Below are 23,911 nucleotides of genomic sequence, written 5' to 3' on the forward strand. Positions count from 1 at the left end.
GGAATGTCAAGGTTACAATGCTGATGAATTCAGTTTTCAGAGATAGGATGAAGGATTGTGATTACCTGTTTTACTCTTGGTTTTATTTACCATTATTTGTGCATATATGTTAGAAGTGTGGTTTTCCTTGCCTCATACTTACAGACATTTGAACTGACTTCCAAATTACTACTTTGAGAGAAAACTAAGTATTTACTCTAATGTTCTTCCTTAGAAACAAAAGTAAGAAGTGCCTCCTGTTGACTCTCTGAAAATGTATTTTAATAACATTGTGATAAATTCATAAAATAGTATTTCATTGATGAGTGGATGGGAAGCAAAGGGGTCCCAAAACGTAGATCACTATCAGTTTGACCCTGGTTTGTAGGATGTGACAGGTCTTCTGCCTTGGGTGTGTACTCCAGTGTGCTAGCCATTGACACAGCCTATCAGTTCAGCAGGAGAGCAGTGACAACTCTGATTGGATTCTTAGTCCCAGATATGTACAGAATGTCCCATACATTTGTCACCCAGTTGAAGTCTGCCTTTCAGAGTAGCCTTCGAAATTACATGTGTAGCAGTGAGCCTTCAGATGTGGCCTTAAGAGGATTTTTGAATAGTTAAACGTTGAAAAACTTACTGAGCAACAATTGGGTTTTTGCAGAATGAGTTGTTTGAAAGCAGGGAGTCATAAACTGTCTCTACTAGATGTGGAAAGACCTGCTGTGTAGTACTACTTGCTTTTGAATAGTCTGGAGTGGTCTTGGAAGCTAGAGCACTGTTGGAGAATAAAACTTTAGGTTTAACCAAAAGTTGGATGATGGGCTGATTTGTCGTAACTCTTCCCTTGTCAAGGGCAAGACTGGATTGGCCTCTGTGTTCTGCCACCAGGAAGCTCCACTCTGGTTGCAACCCAGTAGGTGTTGAGGGGTGGAGACACATGCCATACCAGACCTTGGCAGTGGGGTTTGGGGCCTCCTCTAGTTTGGAGCCTGAAAGTGCTCTGTTCATGAACCAGAGTATTTGGGCAAAGCCTGGTTTGGCATTGAGGGGTGCCACCCAAATCATTCCCTCTCGTATACCTTACCCATTCTGACACAGGTGGGTGGGCCACCATCACTTAACCAAGAAAAGGGATATCTCATCTGAGAAAAGGGCTCGTCATCTGTATGATCAAATAAATAGGCACTGTTTTATACTTCAGTGGCAGCAATATAGGTGAGGCTTTTGAGACAAAACACAAAACCTTATTTAATCTGATCTGCAGTATTATGCCATAGTATTCTATTTTAATAAGTTACTAATTTCTGTCATGTCCTCCATACCTTGCACACCCCACCTCCTGGCCCCACTTGAGAAAATTTGGACAGTTAAGAAATACTTTGTAGCTTTTTTTTTTTTTTTTTTTTTTTTTTAAACTACTGTAGATTTCTGAGTAGATGCTTTTTAGGTAATGCTTTGGTTGATTTTTATCCTCTTAGGAGATGAATGTTGCTGTCTTCCTACAAAGGGAAACAAAAATGTTAGAAATGTCCAGATACTATTTAGATATTTATTTCCTTGTTAATCTTCTTATTCTAAAGAGACTAACTGAATTTTAGTAACTTCAGATCAGAGATGTATGAGTTGCTTTTGCACATCAAGGCTGTGTAACCTAGGAAAAAGATCATGAGTCTCCCTCAATTCAGCCTCAGTAAAGGCTAGCAAAAAAATGCCAACAAATGAAATTAGAATAGGACTTTACTGGTTTAGGAAACTCTTCTTAAAGAGGCTGATGGGAAGATTTTGGAGGCCCCCTTCATAAAAGGAGAGAACTCAATCACTGTTAAACCTTCTAGAATTTTAGATCTCTTAGATCGTAATAGTTTCCCTCAATGCAACTTTGATGTGTTTTTAGTAGAAATGGTCACTTTATAGAGAATTTCTCCTTCCTAACCTTTGGACAACACTAGGTGTCAAGATATCTTTGTAGAGTCTCATTTGCATTAGTGTTCAGATATCTAATATTTTTTAACATAGTGTCCACATAACTTTTGTTGTCTAATCAGGGAATGTAGGAGAGTAAATCTTACAAAAATACACTTAACAGTACAGACTCCAGAGATGTTAAAATTTGTAACGATTATTGGGGGAGTCTGAAACTGCCTGGTGCAGAATTATATTATTGAGTTGTCAAGGAAAACAAAAAAGTAAAAAAAACCATGACATAATGCAGGTCTTCATGCTGTGTGGACCATAGAACCTTCAGTGGTGGCTTTAGCCATTTGGGTTATAACACTGAGGGATGCATTTAAAAAAAAACAAGCAAACACCATACAATGACAACAAAAAACACCAAGACACCCTCAGCTCCCTTCCCTTAGAGTCCTCTTCCCCCGCCAAACCAAACCAAATAAAAAATTACTTGTGGCCATAGAGGTCTTTTTGGTAAATGAAGTTTTTCTAGAGTATTAAAAAAGTCACAGCTGGCTGTAACCTCTGATGGGAACTGTTCTCAACTGAGACCTTAACAGCTGTCTCAGAAGCTGTTCTATGCAGTTATTTCCTTCCTGAATGTAGACACTTGAAACAGTGATATACAAATAAAATAGGCAGAAGAGATGTAGTCATCTTATATTAGTTTTTCTAAATTGTCTGAGGTTGACTTTCATATTTATGTGTCTCACACTCCCTCTTTAGTTTTTCCTCCACAGTGTTGTCTGTTCTTACAGAATTTTCCATCATAGATGTTTCTGAATGCCATTGTGAATTTGACCATCTCTAGATGTTATACATAGGTGCTACTGTCCTGTTGGCCAGAAACATAGCAGTCTGCCTGCCTCAGGCTTACATTCTTGATTTATTTTGTAATTAATACAATAAGATAAAAAAAGCTTTTTTGTCTAAAGCTTTTGATTTATATTTTAATCCTGATATCTTATAGAATTTCATAGAATAACTGGGGAACCATGTGCTTGAAATCCAAGGGGACCCCAAGATGGGTTGTGTTTAACTTTGAACTGCTTCTGGTGCTTCCAGAAATATGACACGGGTTTCAGTTTTGGTTTTGACAGGACCAGAGTGAAAATGTCTACGCAACATTGTTTCCATGGTCTCAAATGAAAATTGCTGATGTTCCAGCAATACCATATTGTATTCTGTATTTAAATATCTTACCTGTACTTCCTTCATGTGAAGAAATTGGCTTCTAATATAAAGGTCACAAACATTGACTAGGGAATCCATTTTTAAAGCAAACTTTTGTGGTTTTGATCAAGATTGCAATGTTTGCATGTTCTCTGTTGGCATACTGTGTAATGGAAAAGTGAATTACAAATTTTCTTCCCTTTTGTAGCCAAATGGTGAGTTGCTCCTACTTCCTCCAATGTTACTCCATGCTCCATTGAGCCAAACTTAGGCAAATGATAAAAATGTTTTTTGTTACATTAGTCAGCTAAGACCCAGTATTTGAAAGCTCTCTCAAGAGCTGCTTTTATCTTTGTAAGGATTAATAAACTACTTTTGTGACAGCTGGAGAAAGAATATTGATTACTACAGGATAATACCTGAAGGACCCACCAAAAAATGGCTGGTTTTGTTGTCTGACTTGTAATTGTCAAGTAAATATGCTCTTTAAAATAGTAATTTGAAATGTGTTATACAGTGTTGTGTAGACAGATAGTAGAAGAAAATTAGTCTTGTTAGTTAATGATTTTGGTTTATGCAAATTTTCATTAAAATCTGCTCAATGCTTTTAAAAAAATTTAAAATTAAAAAAAAAAATTCACTGATATAGCAAGTTGGCAAGTTCGGACATTTCTATACTTTAGGCTTCCTTTTCTTGGAAAAACTTTTTTTTTTTTTTTTTTCCCCTTCCCTCCCCCCCGAGTAATAGTTAAAAATACATGTATGCAATTATGACTAATTGTTGTTTTTTTCATTTTATCTTGCAGCAACGCACCTCTTGCTTTTTCCTCCAAAGTATGTTATATTAAGTTTCGTGAAGCATCGAGTGTTGGTGTGGCCCAGCATCTAACTAACACGGTTTTTATTGACAGAGCTTTGATAGTTGTGCCCTGTGCAGAAGGTTGGTATTTTAGACATTCTTCTGTAATATTGGTCTTTGTTATGTCTGTTAATTGTTTTAAGCTTTCTATGTAAGGTATGCTCTGTTGTTATTTTGTTTTGTTTTATTGCATTTTGAAAAAAAAAGGCCTTGAAACAAAATTGAAAATTGAATGAAGAAAAACTCAGTTGTACATGTTTCATTGAAATTCAGCATTAGGAAAAGGTAGTTGATTTAAGTTATGATAACTCAGGTTTCCATGGTATTATATATTTTGAAGGAAAAAAAAATTATGGTTTGTGTTGGCAAGTGTATTCGCACACAGAGTTCTCACTGAAGTCAATGGAGCTGTGAAAAGGTCAGGCAGTTTCCTGACACATAACATTGCAGTTTGAATCTCAGTGTATCACATTTGCTGTAGAGAATTTTTTGCTGATTTGTGCTTTTTTAAAGATACTGATTATTTCTGCACTTTTTAGAGTGAATCCCAGTTTTGTCTTACAGACGTGATGTATTTATTTGGCCATTTTAGAGTCGTCTAATCAAAGATCCTTAGCACTCATAATACTGTTTGAATAGAAATGTTAATCTGCTAACTTAATTTTTGAAAAACAGTTTTACTTTTTTGTTACCATTGAAAATGTTACTTCATGTGCCATAAAAAACTTTTCTTTTGTACTGATACTTATTTTTTTGTTTTGGATGTCTGTTTGAATATGCAGTGATCTGTCCAGCATGCTCCCATCATAAAATATACTCAAAACTGTTAATGGGATAAAGGAATACCTGTCAATTTAGTATTCATCAAATATTTTAACTAGCTCTGAGGCCGTGTTTTTACAGCTGTGTTGAGTACAAGACAGTTTGTGTTGTTAGTACTAGCATCCTAAACTTGAATACAGTTATGTGAAGCGGGGTCCTGTGGCAAGCGTATCAATGGAGTTTGGCAGAGCCCCATTGACTTCATTGGGATCACTGTGGAATTTACCCTCTGATTGGTGCTGGATCTATTGCCTCTTTAGAATGGAATCATTCCAGCTGATGGAGTAAACCTGACTTTACTTTTAACTTGGTTGCTGTTTTGCCATGAACAACAATATGTAGAGTGATTGAACTGTAAACTACAGCAGATCAAGAAATACCTCTTACTAATACCTCTGACTGCAAGAATCAGGTTTTGTTCAAAAAAGTACTGTTGACTTCTTGCAGTTTGTTAACAATGATCTCAGAGCACCATTTTTTGGCATGTTTACTGCATCATGATCAGGAAAGTGTGAGATGACTGCTGCTGTAATATTCATCTGGGACGTTCTTAACAAACTGACAAGTCTCCAAAATTTCACAAACTTTAAAATTACTTTTACTAAAGGTCTTACTGACCTACAGTGTACTGCCTATTCTTGTAGCTTTCTTAGGCAGGTCATATAGTACATACATTTGTCTTTGTAGAGCCAAGGTATAAGTTTCTTTTGTGTCTTGTTTTGGGGGCTCTTAGTTTTCATATTTTTAACTTGTTCTTAAACCACAAAGAGAATATTGCTGCTTGCAGTGGAAACTGTGTAGCAGCTAAGGAGACCAGAGTCTCCAATTGAAGAATTGCCCCTCAATAAATAGACTAAAGATTATTCAGAATCTTAGTTTTATATTTCATCAATAAGATCTTAACACTGGTTCAGTACTGCCAGAAAGGGAAGATGGCTGCCTAATGAGTGAACAACACTTCCTGGTTTTTATTGTGATGAGATCACTGCCTGATGTGATATGGCAACAGGCAGGTAAAGCTACATTTTCCTGTGTCTTTTGTGGTAGACTGAATAAAAGGAGAATAAATCAAAATTCTGACAAATCTTGTTCCAACTCTTTCCATAACTGTCTAAACAGGCATTTCTGAGAAAACAACTTCACTGTTCAGAACCATTCTGGACTCCAGAGAAATGTGTGCATTATTAGGTGAACAAGTGACTGAGTTTCTAGGTCGCTTTATGTCAGAATGCTGTTCCTTGTAACTATATCAGAATCAGTAATTTACAAAAAATATGTGAATTTATACAAATTTAACTTTCTCATAAATTTATTGTGTGGAATAAGTAGGGCTTTGGAAACCATGGCACAAGGGTTTTTTCATTATGTATCATATGATGCACTGTTAATGGAGTCAGTGGAGTGGATCAGGTTTTAAAAGTAGTGATGGCTTTTTATCCTTCCAGGAGGTAAAATTATACCATTGGCCAATATTGCCAGTAATAAAACAATTAATGTGTGAAGTTCAACATAGAGGAGAGGTAAAATGGAAATCTAAAAACCTGGTTCAAAAAAAGAATAAAATCTGAAATTTGGAGTGTATTTAAACATTGGTAATTCAAGAAGGAAGTCAATACAGAATTAAATCAATGTAAAGTATGTGACATTTGATGAACAATTTAACAAAAATGTAATTGTAAATGAAGTAAGATTATTAAGATGTGAACATATGACTTCTTGTGTGTGTGTGTATTGGTAGGTTTATCTTTAAATGTATTTTGAAAATGCAAAGGTTGAAAGCTAAACAAAGATGCCACCCTAATCTTTCTAAATTTTATGTCCACCTTATCTGGTAGATGGATTTTGACTATTAATTTGGTTTTGTATGTTTTCTCTGTGTGATATTTGTGCATTATTAGATGACTAGACTGGCCAAGGCAGACCTGTTACACTTGCCTGAGTTAGGCATTGTTTGCCATGCCACTAAACCTGCCGCCAAGTGAAACCTTCATGGGGGAAATGAGATCGAAGTCTGACCTGCTGAAGATGGACGCCCTGTCTCTGTTTTTATTTTATTTTGCTTTCTTTCCTTTGTTTCTTTTATTTTTTATTTTATTTTGTCCCTTTTTTGTTTTGTTCTGTTAAATCTCTTTCCCTTGTACTTGTGAACTGGTACTTCAGTTCTGTAAAATGATGTTTGTAAAGGGTTCACAGTGTTTGATTTTGAAGTTGACCTGAAGCTGCTTATGAATGGTGGATGGTATAGAGAATTTAGAATATGATTGGGTTTTAATGTTCTGAATTAAGGATAAATTTTATTTGGAATTCATTAACGTATCTAAATTCAACAGATTAGTACATTGTGTTAGAAGACAGGAGTAGTAAAAAATTTATCAGTTTTGAGATACAGTCTTCCATATGTTGTGCTTTGTGAGTTTATCTTGGAAAAGGACAGTTAAAACTCTTATTTCTGGAGAAAGCAACTTTAGAAAGTAAAGTCATAATATTTCTCTGCTATTTTCCTTCAGCAGAGTGTTTTATGTTGCACCAGCTGTTCAAAAGAAGGCTTATTATTTATGTCTAACATGATAAGTTTAAAATAATTATTTCTGAAATTGAAGATTTATGAATATTGAATGTCATAAAATATTTGTTTACTTCTAATGAAACCTTGCTCCAGTGAGGTCAGTAGTAGAAAGATTTCCTTTTTTTTTTTTTTTTTTTTTTTTGCAACTTTCAGAAAAAACTATTTACCACTCATAAGTACAAATGCAGCCTGAAGTTTTGGTTGGAGTGTGTTATGTGAGACACAATTGTCTTTTAACACTGTTACTTGTGGGAAGATTGAATCAGTTCTCTGTGTGTGTGTGTGTGTGTGTGTGTGTGTGTGTGTGTGTGTGTGTGTGTTGCACTTTGACGTGCTCTAGTGGTGATTATTTCAGGAAGGGGTTTAAATAATCCACTAAAGTCAGAAAAAAAAGTGTTTTTCCAGTCACCCCAGAGTCTCAGAAGCCCTGGCAGTTCATGCTGGAGTGATTGAGATGGTTCTCTTCCCTAAAGAACATCCTTTCTTGTGAAACAGAAGCTCTGAAAGAGAAATGTTGGTGGACAAAGTGGTGTGTCTAGTCCTCAGGCATTGCTCTTCCTCGCCAGATGCACTGGGATCTCTTGGTTTCACTCCTATCACCAGTCTCCATACTGTGGCTGGGAAGAGCTGTGATTTGTGATCTTTGTTGGATTTGGCTGTGACAGTTGTAATTGCCAGTAGTTGTAATCTCTTTATTCCCTTCTGCTAAATCCACTAAGATTCATGAGCTGCATCTCATAGAAATTATTTTATTTCTAAGTGTACATGTTCTATTGATGTAAAATAGCAGAAAAATAATGACCTTTTTTAATGTTTAAAGTAGATTGTGACCTCTTCAGCATTTTTAAAACAAGCAAACTCATTGAGAAGCGCTTCAGGATGTGAGGGGTAACTTCAGGCTCACTACAAAGAGTTGGAAGTTAATTTCTTTTGAGCTCTTGAGGAATAAAAATAATTTGATTAGTACTTTTTTGATGCAGATGATTCTGTTTAGCCTTCAGCAAAATGGGTTCTAGTATGGACTAGGTTGTCTATGGCTCTTTATACTAGTAGTACAAAAAAGTAGCAATCAACAACTGTGCCTTTAGGCAACACTGGAACTATGTACATTTGCTTCCAGATTTTTTTGCAAAGGGAAGAATCAATAAATAAATGATCATAGAACCTTAGTTTACTAAGCAGAAGAGCTTCTAAGAAATCTGTCTAAGGATGTGGTATAGATATGGCATATATATTTGGGCTGCTTCCCTCATTAGAAAATAATTATATTCACCTCATTCTTATTCAGATTTTAAATACTGTGTTCTAAAAATGAAAGTATTATTCTTAAACTAAATTATCCTAAATTACTGCATCATAATCCACATATTTTGATGCATTAAATGGGCTTGTATTTCCTTGACAAATACAATTGCAGAGGTAAAACTGCAAAATTTAGACCTTTTAACTTACGAGGTTATTTGGACTCACATACGAAATTTTCTTCAAAACTTTTTAAAGAATATGATGGTAAATATTCAAGATACTGCAGATTTATTTTTTCTTTTTCTCTACAGCAGTGTTCTGTAGAATTTTTAATAACTTGGCCTGGTCTTAAAAACTGGAAAAGTTATTCTGAAGAGACAGGGTCTTTGAATATACAGTCAGATTTTCAGGGTTCTATCTGTAGAAACGGACCCTTTCTGATTTTTGAAAACAAAATAAATGAGTTATTCTTTGTAGTATGGAACTGACCAATTTGATTTTTTTATTTAAAATAGAACTTCACATTGTTGAAAGATTGAAGTATTCTGGAAATAATGCTGCAAACTTTACGTATGCATGCTGTTCATTCATGTGAACTTCTGTAGTGGTAAACATACCTGAAATGTTCAGTGAATTTCTTGAACAACGTTTCAGCAAGTTAATGATTTCAGTTATTTCAGTGCTATGATCCATATACTTAGTTCAGGTTTCTACTGAAGCCACTTTATGAACTTGAGTCACTGTGTGTCTTAGTTGTATGTCCTAACTGAGTCCTGTTTAAAAGGGCTAAATGCCTAAGCGTTTTATAAGTTTACCTGGTTAAGTGTGTATTGTATTGGCTGTATGTAAGTGCATATTTAAATTAGGCATATACTTATGTACAGTACTTATGACCAAGGATCTCAGTTAGCTTGCAGGCACACCACTGTCAGAGACATTTCTGCTGTTGGATTTAATTGTGCCATGTCTCTTGATTCATAGAAACCTGCATGAGTAGCTGTTGGGTTCCGAGATGCTCACTGTTCAGGATAAGTTCGGGTCCATTAGTCATTTGAAAAGATGTTAATACTTTGATTTTCAGAAGAACTGGTACATAATTCTATGCCTAATTTGCATGCACATCTGCTGGAACTGTATATTCAAAAGCCTGTTGGTAGGCCTGCATATTAGGCAGGGTGTGCAAAGTACCTGATACTTTTCAGCAGTCAGGCAAATCAGGTACACCTCTCATTGCATGCCTGACTTCAAAACGAGGTCTGTTAAGAGTGCTGAACATTGTGGTGGTGGCTTAGATTCATGCATGTCTTTTTAAAAAGCCCAGGAAGTCATTACTGCACAGTTAACTCATAGGTGCTAATAATTTTCCTGTTTTTCTCCCTTAGATAGTTAAAATCAAATGGTTTCTTACATGTTAAGGAGCAAGTTTTAACATGAATAAAATAAATGTAAATAGGAAGCATGAAGAAAAAAGGGCACTGTTATTTTATCTGTTCTGTTCCACCCATGCTACATGTAAATTAAGTTTCATTTAGATTTGTTTTGTCATTCAGTTATATCATGTTGTAACCCAGACTTTCCTGCAGATTTGTAGAGCAGGTTTGCAAGCACTTGTTTCTTTTCATTTTTTAAAGTAGTATGTTTTCTGTGGTGTCGTTTGGAAGTCATATCGCTAAACTTGCATGGTGTTTTGAAACCTACCTCAAATTTTCCTTTTTGATAAGCATATATATTAATCTTTGAGTTTTGGATTTAGATGTTTTGTAGTTGAAATGGGCAGTTTGAATCAAGCAGGAAATCACTGGCATAGCTTTTAATTTATTATTCAGTTATTAAAACAATATTTAAATAAGAGCATTTGCTTTGTTAAGATACATGGGGTAATACCAAAGGACTCAGTTGCTTAGCATCTATACAGTTATGCCAGTGATTTTGAACAGATCATGGATACCTAGTGTAGTTAGGGCTTCTTTCACTAGTTTTTTAGTTTAGTGTTTAATGTTTGTGCTAGTTTTAATGCCTTTACATTTCAGATTTAAAATGTACATTTAATTGTAGTCATTAATTGTTTAACTATTAATCTTTTGATTTTTGGAGATTTTGGGTGTACATATAGTAGTCTAATCATGGCTAACATTCAGTGAAACCTACATTTAATTCAGATTAGTTATTACTTAAACTTTTAGCATGACAGGAGGACTATAATCAGGTTAAAATAACAGGAAGTACCTATGTTGGGAAAATAGAGCTTGCTTAGCCTGATTAGTTATGATTTTCTCCAATCTCAGTAAATTTAGAGTTAGCTTACCAGTTTCAGATAAACTGAGGTGACTAGAATGTGAGAGTGTACAAATCTAAGTTTTTTCTACTCTTCCTTCCTCCACCTTCAACTTCACTTGGAGTATGTATTCTGTGCAGTCACAGTAGTTCAGTATTTTATTATTTTTATATTTTATTTATTTTTGCATTCTAAGTAGGTAGCACAAGAGGAATAAAGAAAAGCGCAAATTTCAGTCAGCACATACTTTGGGGTTTTTTTTTTTTCTTTTTTTCTTTTTTTTCTTTTTTTTTTCTTTTTTTTTTTTGTTTTCTTTCTTTTACTGATTTGGTTATTTGCCATTTCTGGGGATTAAACTTTAAAAAATGTTCTTCTTTTCTGTATCTGATGTTCTGTGTGCTATTAGTGATGCAGCCAACACGAACGGTTGTCATGTGTAAAACAACTTTCGATCACCGCGAAAACACCGCCCTGGGAAAGCGTCCATGCTTGATATCGTTTGGTTCATGAACGTTAAGTTTCCAGTACAGGTGACCCATAGCTCAAAGTGTTAAATAATTATATACATTATTCAGTTTTTAAAATAATAATCCATTAATGAGATTGCTAGTCTTTGAAGTTTTGCTCACTTTTGTTTTTCCTAATAGAGCAGGGTAAAAGGAAAAACTTAAGCTATTTGTTTCTTTGTAAGGATCTGGTAGATAGATTCATTGTTATTTATTACATTTTTAAATGCAAGGGTAATTGTAAAATCATAGAGTAACATCTGCCTAGTGTTCAAACTCTGTGTAATGCTTTCATTTGCTTCTTCAGGTAAAATCCCAGATGAAGCCAAAGCCCTCTCTCTCTTGGCGCCTGCTCCTACTATGACAAGTCTGATGCCTGGTGCAGGATTGCTTCCTATACCTACACCAACCCCCTTGACTACAGTAAGTAGAGTTCAGGATCCGTATAATTTCCAGTTTCCTCTGTTCTCTGTAGTATACAGCCTTTTCTGTGTACAGGGAGCAAGGACTGTCTGGTCCACAGATGTTGCAGTGAGGCTTTAGCTGTGGTCGCTCTCCTGAGGATTGATCAGAAAATGTCCATGTGCTTCTTTTCCAGGGTTTTTCTTTCAGATTACTATTTTCCAAATAACTGGGTAAATACTAGTTTTGGTTCTTGTTCTTTTTTAATTGCCCTCCTACCCTGTAGGGCCATTAATTTGGTCCGGTGGTAGTTATCCACTGAGAAAAAATTTAGTAAAACCTAAGTTACATGACACCCGTTCTTCAGAAAATTAAAAGCTGCTGTAGAGACTTGATATCTCTGTGGTAAGATTTTTGACTTAGACTGTCTAACAATGTATTCACTATGAAAAGTAGAGAAGCTTGATTCTGCTCTTTCTCCTCCATTCCTGTTTGCATCTGTAAGCTGTTCTTGACATCAGCAAGTTGCTGTGGTTTTTTGAAGGAAAATTTAAGGTTAATATAGAGTATTTTTTTCCTTCGCTACATAAAAAGGTACCAATGGCTTGTTCAAAAATCCCCACACTTCTTAGAAAATTTGTTTCTTGAAAAGATTTTGAGTCGAGAAAATTCAAACCAGGAAGTCAATGGACCAATTTCATAGTGATTTTTAAGTGACTTCTTAAAACATTTTGCTGGAGAGTTTTCCAGTTCCAAATGTGAGAGCTGTATTTCTCTCATTCTCTAGGTAAGAGTGGAAGAACTTGGATAGAATATTCTTGGCATTTCAACTGCAATTAATCTTATCTTGGGTGATTCATTTGACTGGAAGACGCTTTATGTGTCCTTTTGATGAAGCTGAGCACTGGAAATGCCCTTCTTTCCTCTCTGGGCAAGGTCTCAGCCATTCCTCATCAAGTCCAAATGCTTGTTTCATAAAAATAGGAATACTAGCAGTGTCTGAAAGAGTCTTCGTCAATTTCATTGACTCTTAACCATCAGAGCCTGTATATTTTGTGATTAATATATATCCCTGTCCAGATATCTTTAATACGATATTAGCTAAAAACCCACAGAGTACCTTAATTATGGAAGCTTATTTCTGGGTAGATTTTTCTTCTCTAAAAAAACCTGCTGTGCTGTGACCTTAAAAGTATTGCTTATATTAATTAGATCTGGTTTTGCAGAAATACATCCAGGCAAACAAGTATCTTTCACCAGTGCTTGGCTACAAAGTGTATCCTGTGCTTGTGTTTCCCAGCTTGGTGTTTCACTTGGTACTTTGGGGGCTATACCAGCAGCAGCGTTGGATCCTAACATTACGGCACTGGGAGAAATACCACAACCACCAATTATGGGAAATGTGGATCCATCCAAAATTGATGAAATCAGGAGAACAGTCTATGTGGGAAACTTGAATTCCCAGGTAGCTTTTTTTTTTGTTTGTTTCTGTGTTGTGGAAATACAGTAACAGAAAGTGTGAAAATCTATCTTACATGTTAAAAGAGATTCCCTTAGTTAATGACAACATGAATTTAAACAAAACCCCCTAAATGATTCTGTTAAAAGTGCAAAATCCCGTGTAAATTTTTTTTGTTGTTGTTTGTTTGGGTTTTTTTTGTTTTTTTTTTTTTGTTACCTAGGCAAAGGACTAAGGGCTTTTGTGGCTGCACTGTTTAAAATTGTAGAATATTCTTTAGATTAATGGAGGGAAAAATACACTTCTTTTAGTTTTGGAATGTAATTTTCTCAAATTCATGTCATATTTGTAAAAACACTGAGATATCATTCCAAAAAATCTGTAGCTCTTAAATGACCCAGTATATTAGGTAAGTGGTTTTCATTGTATAGTTTATTTTAACTGAGCTCTTCAACTCTTTCTAGACTACAACAGCGGATCAGCTGCTTGAATTCTTTAAGCAAGTTGGAGAAGTCAAATTTGTGCGAATGGCAGGTGATGAGACACAACCAACAAGATTTGCTTTTGTGGAATTTGCAGACCAAAATTCTGTACCTCGAGCCCTTGCCTTTAATGGAGTTATGTTTGGAGACCGGCCACTGAAGTAAGAAATTAATTAACCATATGACTGTTGAATGAGGGATTTCTTTGTATCACTGAACACACATTTAAAACTTATGTGTAGGAAAATGCTGTGACATATTTTTTCAGTATGCGGACCAGTTGTTAACAAAGGAAGAATTTTTATCAACTCCAGTTTCACAGTTTTGAATAAATTTTTCTCAATAGAATACGTACGTTTGTATTAGTCTTAAGGTAGCATAAGCTATAATAGTGAAAAAATATTTGAGGTCCATAGTACTAATTTAAGTTTTCAGTATTATGTGTATGTAGTTAGTAGGTGTTAATGTGGAGATTTGATCTGAAATTGAGAATTAACTTTCTAGACTTCTACTGAAAATACTCTAACACAAGAGTGCTGTGTTGCCTTTCTTTAAAAGTGGTAAGATTTCAAGATAATAAAAGATACTTTGTATACTTGGAACAGACGAGTGTTAAAAATCTGTAATTTGGCTGACTTTCTGAGTTTATAATTGTAAGTGAAGTTGGGATGTTTTCCTTTCTTACTTTTTTTTCGTTTGCCCTGTTCAAATGTTTCAGAATGAAGGGTTTTTATTTTTCTTTAATTTAGGATAAATCACTCCAATAATGCAATAGTGAAGCCTCCTGAAATGACACCACAAGCTGCTGCTAAGGAGCTTGAAGAAGTGATGAAGAGAGTAAGGGAAGCTCAGTCTTTTATATCTGCTGCTATTGAGCCAGGTAGGTATATTGTGTTCAGTACTGAACAGTACTGAATGTACTGAAAGCACATTCTGTGTTTACTTTAGTACAAATTTCTAAGAGCATTTTCAGACACAAGAGAAAGGGTATCCAGTACATGCTGGGGAAAAAAAGCAAAATAATCAAAAATCTGTTCAGGAATCTAAGCTGTGGAATGAAGTATTTTATTTCATAATATCTTGTGAATGTTCTCAAACATGCAAATTTAATACTAAATCAGTACTCAATGATGGCACCTTTTAAGTTAAGAGCACTTGAAAACATTTAAGAGAAAATGTTTTCTACTTTCTGTTGTTGTTTAGCACTTTTAATGCCATAGTATCACAATCAGAGTGAGCTAGCATGGTTCTGAAAGCAGCGATATTATGCTTTCCTTACCTGCATCAGGTTAATTTGGTTTCTTTTTCATGGTGACTCAAGGCTGTATGCATCCTCAAAGCAAATGGGTTCAGAGAATGAATCTGGGATAAATATTAACGTTGTAAAGGACTGCTTTTCATCCAGATTGTTTCCCTGTTAACACTGAAATGCCATCTCAAGGAGGAAGGTGATGTTGTGTTGAGAGGTTAGACAGATATTTCAGTGATGATTTATGTTGGCTTAAACTGATTGCAAAACCACAGCATAAAAAACATCACAACTCAGTAAGCATCCTACTTCTTTTCATCAGCAACTTTTGCTGTTCTTCTTACTAAGTGACCCAGATATTGTCTTGTGTTGGTTAGATAGTGTGGACTCTTGAGGGTGTTTGGGGGAGATTATTTTCTGTTGTATTTTTTGGTTAGTAGTAAAATAACTCTAGCACTTAATCACTGTTAAGGAACAGAATAATGATTAGACTCTGAACCATGGTGAGCTCACTGTTAAGTTTTCTGTTGACTTTTTGGCCTTTGCTCAGACTTTCTAACCTGTTCTGTATTCTTTCCTCCTACAAAACAAGGAGGGATAAAACCTTCAGTATTTGTACAATGTTTGACATATCTAAAAATACAGACAGTGATACACTTATTTATATTTTATGCTTGTTTTCAAAATTATGCCATCTAAATTTACTCTGTTTTTCTCAAGTTGTTAAAAAAAAAGGTAATTTTATTAAATAATAGACCAAAAGGAGGACCTGTTATTGTCTTGTGCATTGTGGCAGCAACATAAATCCCATTCATAGTAGAGCTAGCTGTTTATAATTATCTGGTTTATGTGTACTGCTGCAGGATGGCTGCACTCAACGAGTATATGCAATGACTTTCTTGGATGTTTCTGAAGGATATTTGCAAAGAAGGAAGATGTGCAGAGAGTAGGCCCCTTGCAATATATGTGGTACATTCCACTTGTGCCAGATTGTTAACTGGGATCTTTAAATGTTCTGAGCTTACACTGCAAAGTGGTTTTTTCCTCTCAGAGTCTGGAAAGAGCAGTGAAAGAAAAGGCGGTCGATCTCGTTCCCATTCTCGTTCAGAATCCAGGTCTAGCTCAAAATCCCGATCTAGGAGGAAACGATCACACTCAAAACACAGGTAGGTATGCTTTTTGTTTCAGACTAAGATCATACTGGGATTTTTTGCATGGTGCTGGTTACTGACGTTTTTTAGTTATAGACAAGTATTCCTGTTGGGATTACTAACTTGCACCCAGCAGATCAGTATAATCAGAAACTTTGTCTCTGAATAGATACTCTGTGCCTCTAAGTCATAAACGTTCTTAGGATTACTTTCAGTTCAGACATACTAGATACCACTTCACGTGCCATGTAAAATATTAAGTTCTGTGGTTTTTTGTACATTTTATGGTTTCATACATTAGACTATGTAGGCAAGTAACTTTTTGTTACCTGTATTTTAAAGAGAAACTTGCATTTTGTGGATGGAACATCTAATTTACTGGTAACACCCTGAGCAGATAGGCTGGCTGGTTTTTGGTATAGAATTCCTGTTGTCCTCAATATCTAAACACTGAGTTAATAAATGCACTGTTTTTATTTACTGTCCTGAAAATGTGAAGCTATGTTTTTGAAAAGCACAGAGAAAAGGCTTCAGGGACAGTTTCTCATTTTTCAGGTTTTGTATGCTTGGCTTAATTTGTTCAATTTCTGAAACAGAAATTTTCTAGATCATTCTTGAAGTATAACCATTAATATTTTTTTCTGAAAATGAAGCAGTCTTTTTCTGTAAGAATTACAAAGGCTTCCCAAAATGGCTCAGATCCTTTCCATGTTAGGAATATCTTTTGAGAACCTGGGTAAATCAGTCTAAAGATACTTGGCTATGTTAAGGATTAAAAAAAACAAACAAACAAACAAAAGTTGGAATGTTGTTTGATTGCTTACACTTTTAAAAGGTGAGTGTCACCCATATTGCAGCAACAGCTCTGATGCATCCTTTCATTCTAAACAAGGCTACTAGGATACTTTTAAATGCAGAAAATCCGGTGAGAGGGAGTCATCAGTTATACTTTCAAATAAGTATGATACAAATGCAGGCTTCAGTTTTACAATAGGAGGAAAACACACATTCTTGTCTTCAAAATGTTAGGTACCTTTTTAATGCAGCAAGGACCATTTGGTTAGTTTTTTATTGCTTGCTTCTCTGCTGTGTCCCTAACTCAAGGCATAATTGATAACTTTTGTGTAACAATGCAGTAATTTCAGTACTACCTTGTATTGGCACAAACCAAGTGAAATTTTAGAAGATAAGCTTTTCTTTTTTTAAATGTGGAAAGCATGTTCTTTAAACAAATGTTAGTTACTATATTTTATTATGTTTTGTTAAATTCTTTAATATTGCTACAGTTTTAAGAACATGCTGTAAAAAAGGCAGTCTGACCTGTTGAGGCAGCTTCAACCATAAAAATTATCTATCGTTACTGCTTCCCTGTATTATATAACGTAATTTTCATCTCTGTGACATAGAATTTGTCTAAGGTTGTGCTTTGGTTCAGTTGTAATTATTTGGCCTTGTGGTTGATTTGTATTTCCTTGCTGAGGAGAACAAAGCTGTAGGTAAAAAATGGTTTCCCCTTCTCTTGGTATATATTACTGATGCCATTTGGGACTAACTAAAAACAGAGGCCAGACAAAATTAAGAGAATAAAAAGTGTTTATATTTATTGAATGGCCTTCACGTACATTTAGGATAGACAAAGTTTCCACCGGGGATTACATCCAAAATAGATCACAGGTCACATGTTTTCATATTTTTATAAGTGTGGTTCATTTGGATATTGAGGTTTAATCTTCCAATTACAGCTTCAGGTAATGAAGTAATTTACCCCAAGTTTGCTCTCCCTGCAAACTAACATTTGTGTACATTTCTCGGGGCCTGAGAAAGTAAGGTGTCCTTGATTCCCAGGCCTAGAGAGGAATTGTTTCGTCTGACCGAAATGGGAAAGCAGTAGCTAACACTGTATATGGAGTTATACACTAAAGAATAGCAGGATTACAGATATATGAGAAATATAAAAGCTGAAATCATAAGGCATCATTACACTGTGTGTCTTGGGCTGTGGAAGGTAGGTGCAGCTTTTGTACCTCACAATTCTTTAGGTTTTATTGAGTAGTATACATGATCTTTCTGTCTGTGGTAAGTTAAACTTCGTGGTACCTTGTGAAGCATAGTATCCAGTGTTTTGGCTTTTTGGAGCTTTATGTGCAAATTTATCTTTTTGTTTCTGCTTCCCTGGGGGAAAAGGGTCTTCCAAAAACAGGGAGTATTTTGGGAAAGAATTTAAAAGTCCTGTTTTGTTGATCAAATCTGCGTAAGACTTTATTTTTTGAATCAGAGTGTCTGCACTTTAATTGTAACTGAAATCCATACAAAAAGATTCTTTTATCTGGTAAGGTAACTTGACTAAAAGCTACACCACAGGTCATCAGGGTTTTTTATTAATTTAAATTATAAGGATAATTATAAGGAGAAGAGAGCAAAAAGGTTGTTGCAACCAAAGTCATGTTTTTTAACTAATTATTTTTACAGTCTGCTAGAAACTGTCAGAGATTTTATGCGGTGTCATTTTGTAAGGACAACTGTTGTAAATTATACTAACTTGTATTTTCCAGATTAATGGAAATTATTATAAAACACTGGTATAACTTAAATGGTTCAAAGTAGAGCATGTACACCTGGTGAAGCATAAAGTATCCATATTTGCATCAACCTTTGCAGGCAGTGTATTGTTAAGGTTTCATTATTTAATGTGTCATACAATACTGTGTGATGACACAACACATGTATACTGTCATTTTGTTGGTTGACTTCGTTTGTATGAAGTTTCAATGTTAAAATATTTTTCCTCTGACATTCTTCATTTAGAAGCAGATCTGGCAATAGATCTCTTTCAAGACACAAGGACAGACGCAGATCCAGAAGTCCCCTGAAAAAACGATCTAGATCTACAGAAAGACGGAAATCCAGAAGTCGCTCTCGTTCTCGGTGAGTTCTGTTCCACAAAATGGTACTGTTAGCTCACAGTACACAGTTTTGAAAAAAAAACAAAACAAACAAAACCTTTTAGGTGACCAAGAAGGGGGGTGAGTGTCATTTGTGGGACAAAAGGACAGAAGGTAAATTTTAATACTGATTAGAGTGGTCTTGACTAGGATATAATTAATTATCTTGTAGCCTGTATAGTACTTCCAGGGGTTAAATGATCACACTGAGGCACCTGAACTTTTATAGTCTCATCTACATTTGTATTGACATCCAAACTGACTGGTAAGAGTAGTTTTGTCAGACAACAGCCGATAGTTAAGGAATATCCTCTGTACCTTTTGAACCCACAAAAGAAAGGATAATGCTTGTTTGATGTGTATCTGTTGAGAAGGTTAAAGTCAGACATTGACCCTTTATTGTGAGAACATGGGTAAGGTTCTTGTGTGTGACCTTTTATTTTCATCGCTGACTTTCTTGTACGTCAAAACAGCAGGAACAAATGCATGCGTCGATTGTATGGTGTATATGTATTTTGGGATGTAATATGTGTGCATTTTATCTAGTTTATTTTTATGTCTGATCATCTAATTATTAAACTGTGAAATTTTAACAAGATCATAGCGTAATGTTTTGAGGGATGAATTAGTGAATAAGCTCAAACCAAGACTGCCTGTGAAAATAGCTTCATGAATAGAAGTTTTGGTATGTTCTTAGTTTCATTTCTGTAATTCCCTTGATTTATTTAAAGGAGTGTTTGTACTTAGGTTGTGCAGCTACCTCTTGTTCTAGGAGATAAGCTTTGTGGGAAAAAGAGCTGCAGATCTGTGGACCTATATGGAAACAAAACTAGGCTGTGTAGCTAGCTGGGTTTTCTTTGGTGGATCCTTTTGATTCTCTGTTTCTGTTTTCTGGAGCTTCTTGATATATCTGCTCATTGATTTGGGAAAGTCCATGAAATCTCTGTGATAAATTAACTAGAAGACATTGCTTGGGAGGCTATAAGGCTGGTGTTGAGGAGACTGTGCATGGCTTCATCCTTGATGTTATGTTCCATCTCTGAGACTCCTAACAAAGTACTTGACAGAACCTCATGGAAATCAAAGTTGTCAGGTCATAGAGCATACAACAGTCTGCTGTTTATTTGCAGTTGAGATGAAGATACAGCCAAACACTTCTTCAGTTTGAGGAAAGTTTGATTGCTTAGGAGCTTTTGTGTGTGAAGCAGTCTCTTTTAGAATCTGTAAAAATCTAGAACAAATACCAATACCAAATTACTTCTGTCAGTCTGGTTCTTCTTGACACAATAAGGCCTACTAATCAGTTTCTCCTCTACCTCTTTCTCCTGTTTCTCTCTGTGAACAGTTGCTCTTTCATGATGTGTCTGTACTAGAGACGAAAGATGGAGTATTGCATTTTCAAATAGTTCTAAACTGAAATGTAATCTTCCAGTTGAAGTTGTTGCTAATTAGTTTTTGTTTGACATGATGACCTGAATCAGATGGAATTTTCCTTGCTGTTCTTTTTATGAACATGTATCATACTTCTTGTCCCAAAGAAGTTTGGCTGTTTTTACTATATTAGCATTTTTCCTTAATTTTCAAATTCCTAATGGCATTGCGTATGTATGAATTGTCTTGATTGAATTTTATCTTATATTTGCCTTTTAAGGGAATATGGTGATATTTTGTCCATATTTTCTTTTTGTTTCTATGTATTAAGTGTTGTTGGACTTCCAGGCAGTTCAAAGATATCTTTGGGAGAGAAAACTGTAGAATATAAAGACTTCTGTCAGTCAGCTGTCACTACTCAGTTGGCAGTGATTAATTTAAAGACCATTTTATATATATGAATACATTTTTAGTAAAGAGTGGATTTACAGATTGTAGAGTTTGTCTCCTGACAAAATAGAGAAAATTGTATATGCATAATTACGTAATTGTGAGGTGAAGAGAAGTAATTTTCTCCAAACATAGTAGCATCACTTGGAGGACAGTGCTTTGATTTGGCTTTGGCCTCCCCTTCTCCAGCTTGGTTTCCAAATTTTTCCTAGCTGTATATAAGTATGTATTTCCTAGATATATAGCTTTCCCTCAGTTTGAACAGGGGTGAAAAATTAAAATATTGAATAATTACTATTTTTCTACAGAGACGCACATTTATCTTGATGTATACTAAAAAGTTAGTTGTAATTTTAATTGGAAAGTTCAAAGATGAATTAATGGGTTTGTGTTTGGCTTTTCACAGGGACAAGAAAAGAGACAAAGAAAAGATCAAGGAAAAAGAAAAGGCCAAAGAAAAAGACAGAGACCGAGACAAGGAGAAGGATAGGGATCGAGACAAAGACAGGGAAAGAGAGCGAGATAAAGAAAGAAATAGGGAGAAGGACAAGGAGAGAGATAAAGAGCGAAGCAAAGATAGAGAGAGAGCGCGAGACAAAGATAGGGACAGGGACAAGGATAAAGATAGGGACAGGGAAAAGGAAAAAGATAAAGATAAGGAGAAAGACAAGGAAGAGATAGATCAGAGCAAAGAAAAAGAAGATACTGAGAAAGAAGGAGAAAAGGACAGAGAGAAGATTAAGGACAAGGAGGCAGATAAGGACAAAGCGGGGGACAAAGAAAAGGACAGAGACAAAGAAAAGGAAAAAGATGGGGATAAGGAGAAGGAGCGAGAAAAAGAGAGAGATGATAAAAAGAAGAAAGATAAGAGATCCAGAACACCCCCAAGAAGCTATAGCTCTTCAAGAAGATCTCGTAGCTCCAGCAGGTTTGTTTAGAATTTTTCATGCTTGTTTTTTGTTTTTGTTTTTTTTTTTTTTTTTGACTTGTCAGATCAGTGAGGCACCATCCTAATATTTATATATTGATAGCACCCTGTCATTTGCTAAATAAATTTGTATTATTTCTGTTTTGTAGATTTTCTTTTAAAGTAACATCTGTTTATAAAAAGCTCTATATGATGCCTGATAGAACAGAGTTTCTTGTTTGGCTGGTGGTGCTTGACTTTCACATAACTACATTATATCAGTCTTGAGGACAGTCATCAGATGATTCTTGTGCCATTTCTGTATGTTACGGACAGCCAGAAGTTCTGACCAACATCACGCACATCATCTTTGCCCTGGAGAAAGTTTGAGTCGCTGTTACATAGTTCTTTAATTACTTACATACTGCAGCATTTTGGTCTGTGGGTCTTGCAGTTGTTTGCTAACACTTGCCTCTCTTTGGCTGGGTGGCTGGTGAACTGTGGGAAGCAGTCTTGTGGCTTGGCTGGCTAGCTTTTCACAAGGTGAGTGTATCTCAGTTGGAAGAGACAAATATGTTTATCTGACTAGATGTCCAGGTGTAACTTGAAAGTAACATTTCTTAACACTGCTTATAGTAAGCAGGAAAACAGTAAAGTTAATGCAGCTGTTGGTTTTGGCGCTGAGAGGAGCTTAACTGGCAGGAAGTCTGGATAAATTCATTGCTGCAGAAAGAGGCTGTGAGATTACAATCATTCTCTGTAAGCCAACTCAGGCATATTCTAAAAGCATTGCAGCCATGTTAGGTTTAGAAGCATTGGTGGATAAGGTCCTTTCTGTTACATCAGGAATTAGGGAGATCAGTATTGTATCAGATTTAAATGCCAAATTATATTTGTAATCTTTAGATAATGAAGTGCTGAATGAATTGGACAAGTTTTGCCTATTTTAATAATTTCACTAGACAAAAGCAGAATTCTTCTAGTCCTCAAAATTCATCAGTTCAGGGTCCATAGAAGGCAAAAAAACGTGTAATGGTTTCTGAGCATTGTGTTTGAGATTTATAGACAAAATATTGTTTCTTTCTTAAGCATATGCAGCTTCCTATTTAAATGACTGGAAGGCCCACACAGAGATACTTCTATAAGCTTTGAAACCATTTTTTTCAGCGCATAGGCCTCAGAGTGTTGAATTGGATAAGTGCAGAAAATCATATAAAGGCTTCACAATATGTAGCTTATCTAGGAACCTTGGTGGAAAACGAGATCTCTAGTGCCAAATAGCAAGTTTGGCTAGTTAGCTGAGTGTTAGCAAAAGCTCATACTCCATTTGCAGTAATTTTGCTCCTCCTTAGGAATCTTACTAGTTAAGAAAGCACTATGGGAAGGCTTCAATATCATGTACTTGAGCAAAGAATTCTTGTGCAAATTAGTGCATTTCTAGTGCAGTCAAAGTACAAAACTGTACTTTCGTGTGATACAGATGTTGTTAAGCAAGGGCAGTGTTCTTCTGAAGCTGAACAATGAGAAAATACTCTTAATATGGATTTACAATTTTTTCTTCAGATATAACTGTCCTTAGAGCATCAGTGCAGAGGCCACTGCTGGTGAATGTCATTATCAGGGTCTTAGACAGTGGGACAGAGTACATCCTCTGTAGCTTTCCAAACAACAGAGAACCAGCTGTGGGAGGAGGCTGGTCTGCCATTTAGAGAAACCTCAGCAGATGGGAGAAATGGTAGTCATGTCATGGAGTTGAACAAAGAAAAAGGACAAGTCCTGCACCTGAGCAGGAATAATGCCACTGCACCTGTGTAGCATGGAGACTCACTAACTGGAAGACTGGCTTGCAGGCTTTGCAACCAAGAAAGCCAGCAATGTTTGTGAGTAGGTCAAGAAAGGTAATTCTTTCCCTCTTCTGGTGATTACACATTTAGAAGCCTGTTCTGGGCTTCCCATTACAAGAGACATGCAGATGTACTGGACTGAGTCCAGTGAAGGGCCATGAAGCTGATAAAGGGCTTGGAGCTTCCTTCATACAAGGGAATAGTGAGGAATCTTGGATTGTTTAGCTTGGAAAAGAGAAGACTGAGGAGCATCTTACCAATATGTATGAATATCTG

The 23,911-nt window shown here is 35.7% G+C and overlaps 1 protein-coding gene across 1 annotated transcript; it reads left to right on the forward strand.

Moving 5' to 3' along the window:
* Positions 1-3,911: 3,911 nt before the first annotated feature.
* Positions 3,912-21,886, forward strand: SREK1 (splicing regulatory glutamic acid and lysine rich protein 1; the record flags this gene model as incomplete). The annotated part of the gene is made up of 8 exons (XM_056516087.1): positions 3,912-4,045; positions 11,686-11,801; positions 13,081-13,245; positions 13,704-13,882; positions 14,471-14,601; positions 16,022-16,136; positions 18,927-19,046; positions 21,291-21,886. Coding segments are annotated over 8 exons (1,492 nt in total), but the record flags the coding sequence as incomplete, so codon positions are not given.
* Positions 21,887-23,911: the final 2,025 nt, after the last annotated feature.

This window comes from Oenanthe melanoleuca, unplaced genomic scaffold, assembly GCF_029582105.1.
Source record: "Oenanthe melanoleuca isolate GR-GAL-2019-014 unplaced genomic scaffold, OMel1.0 S261, whole genome shotgun sequence".
NCBI classification, from domain to species: domain Eukaryota; kingdom Metazoa; phylum Chordata; class Aves; order Passeriformes; family Muscicapidae; genus Oenanthe; species Oenanthe melanoleuca.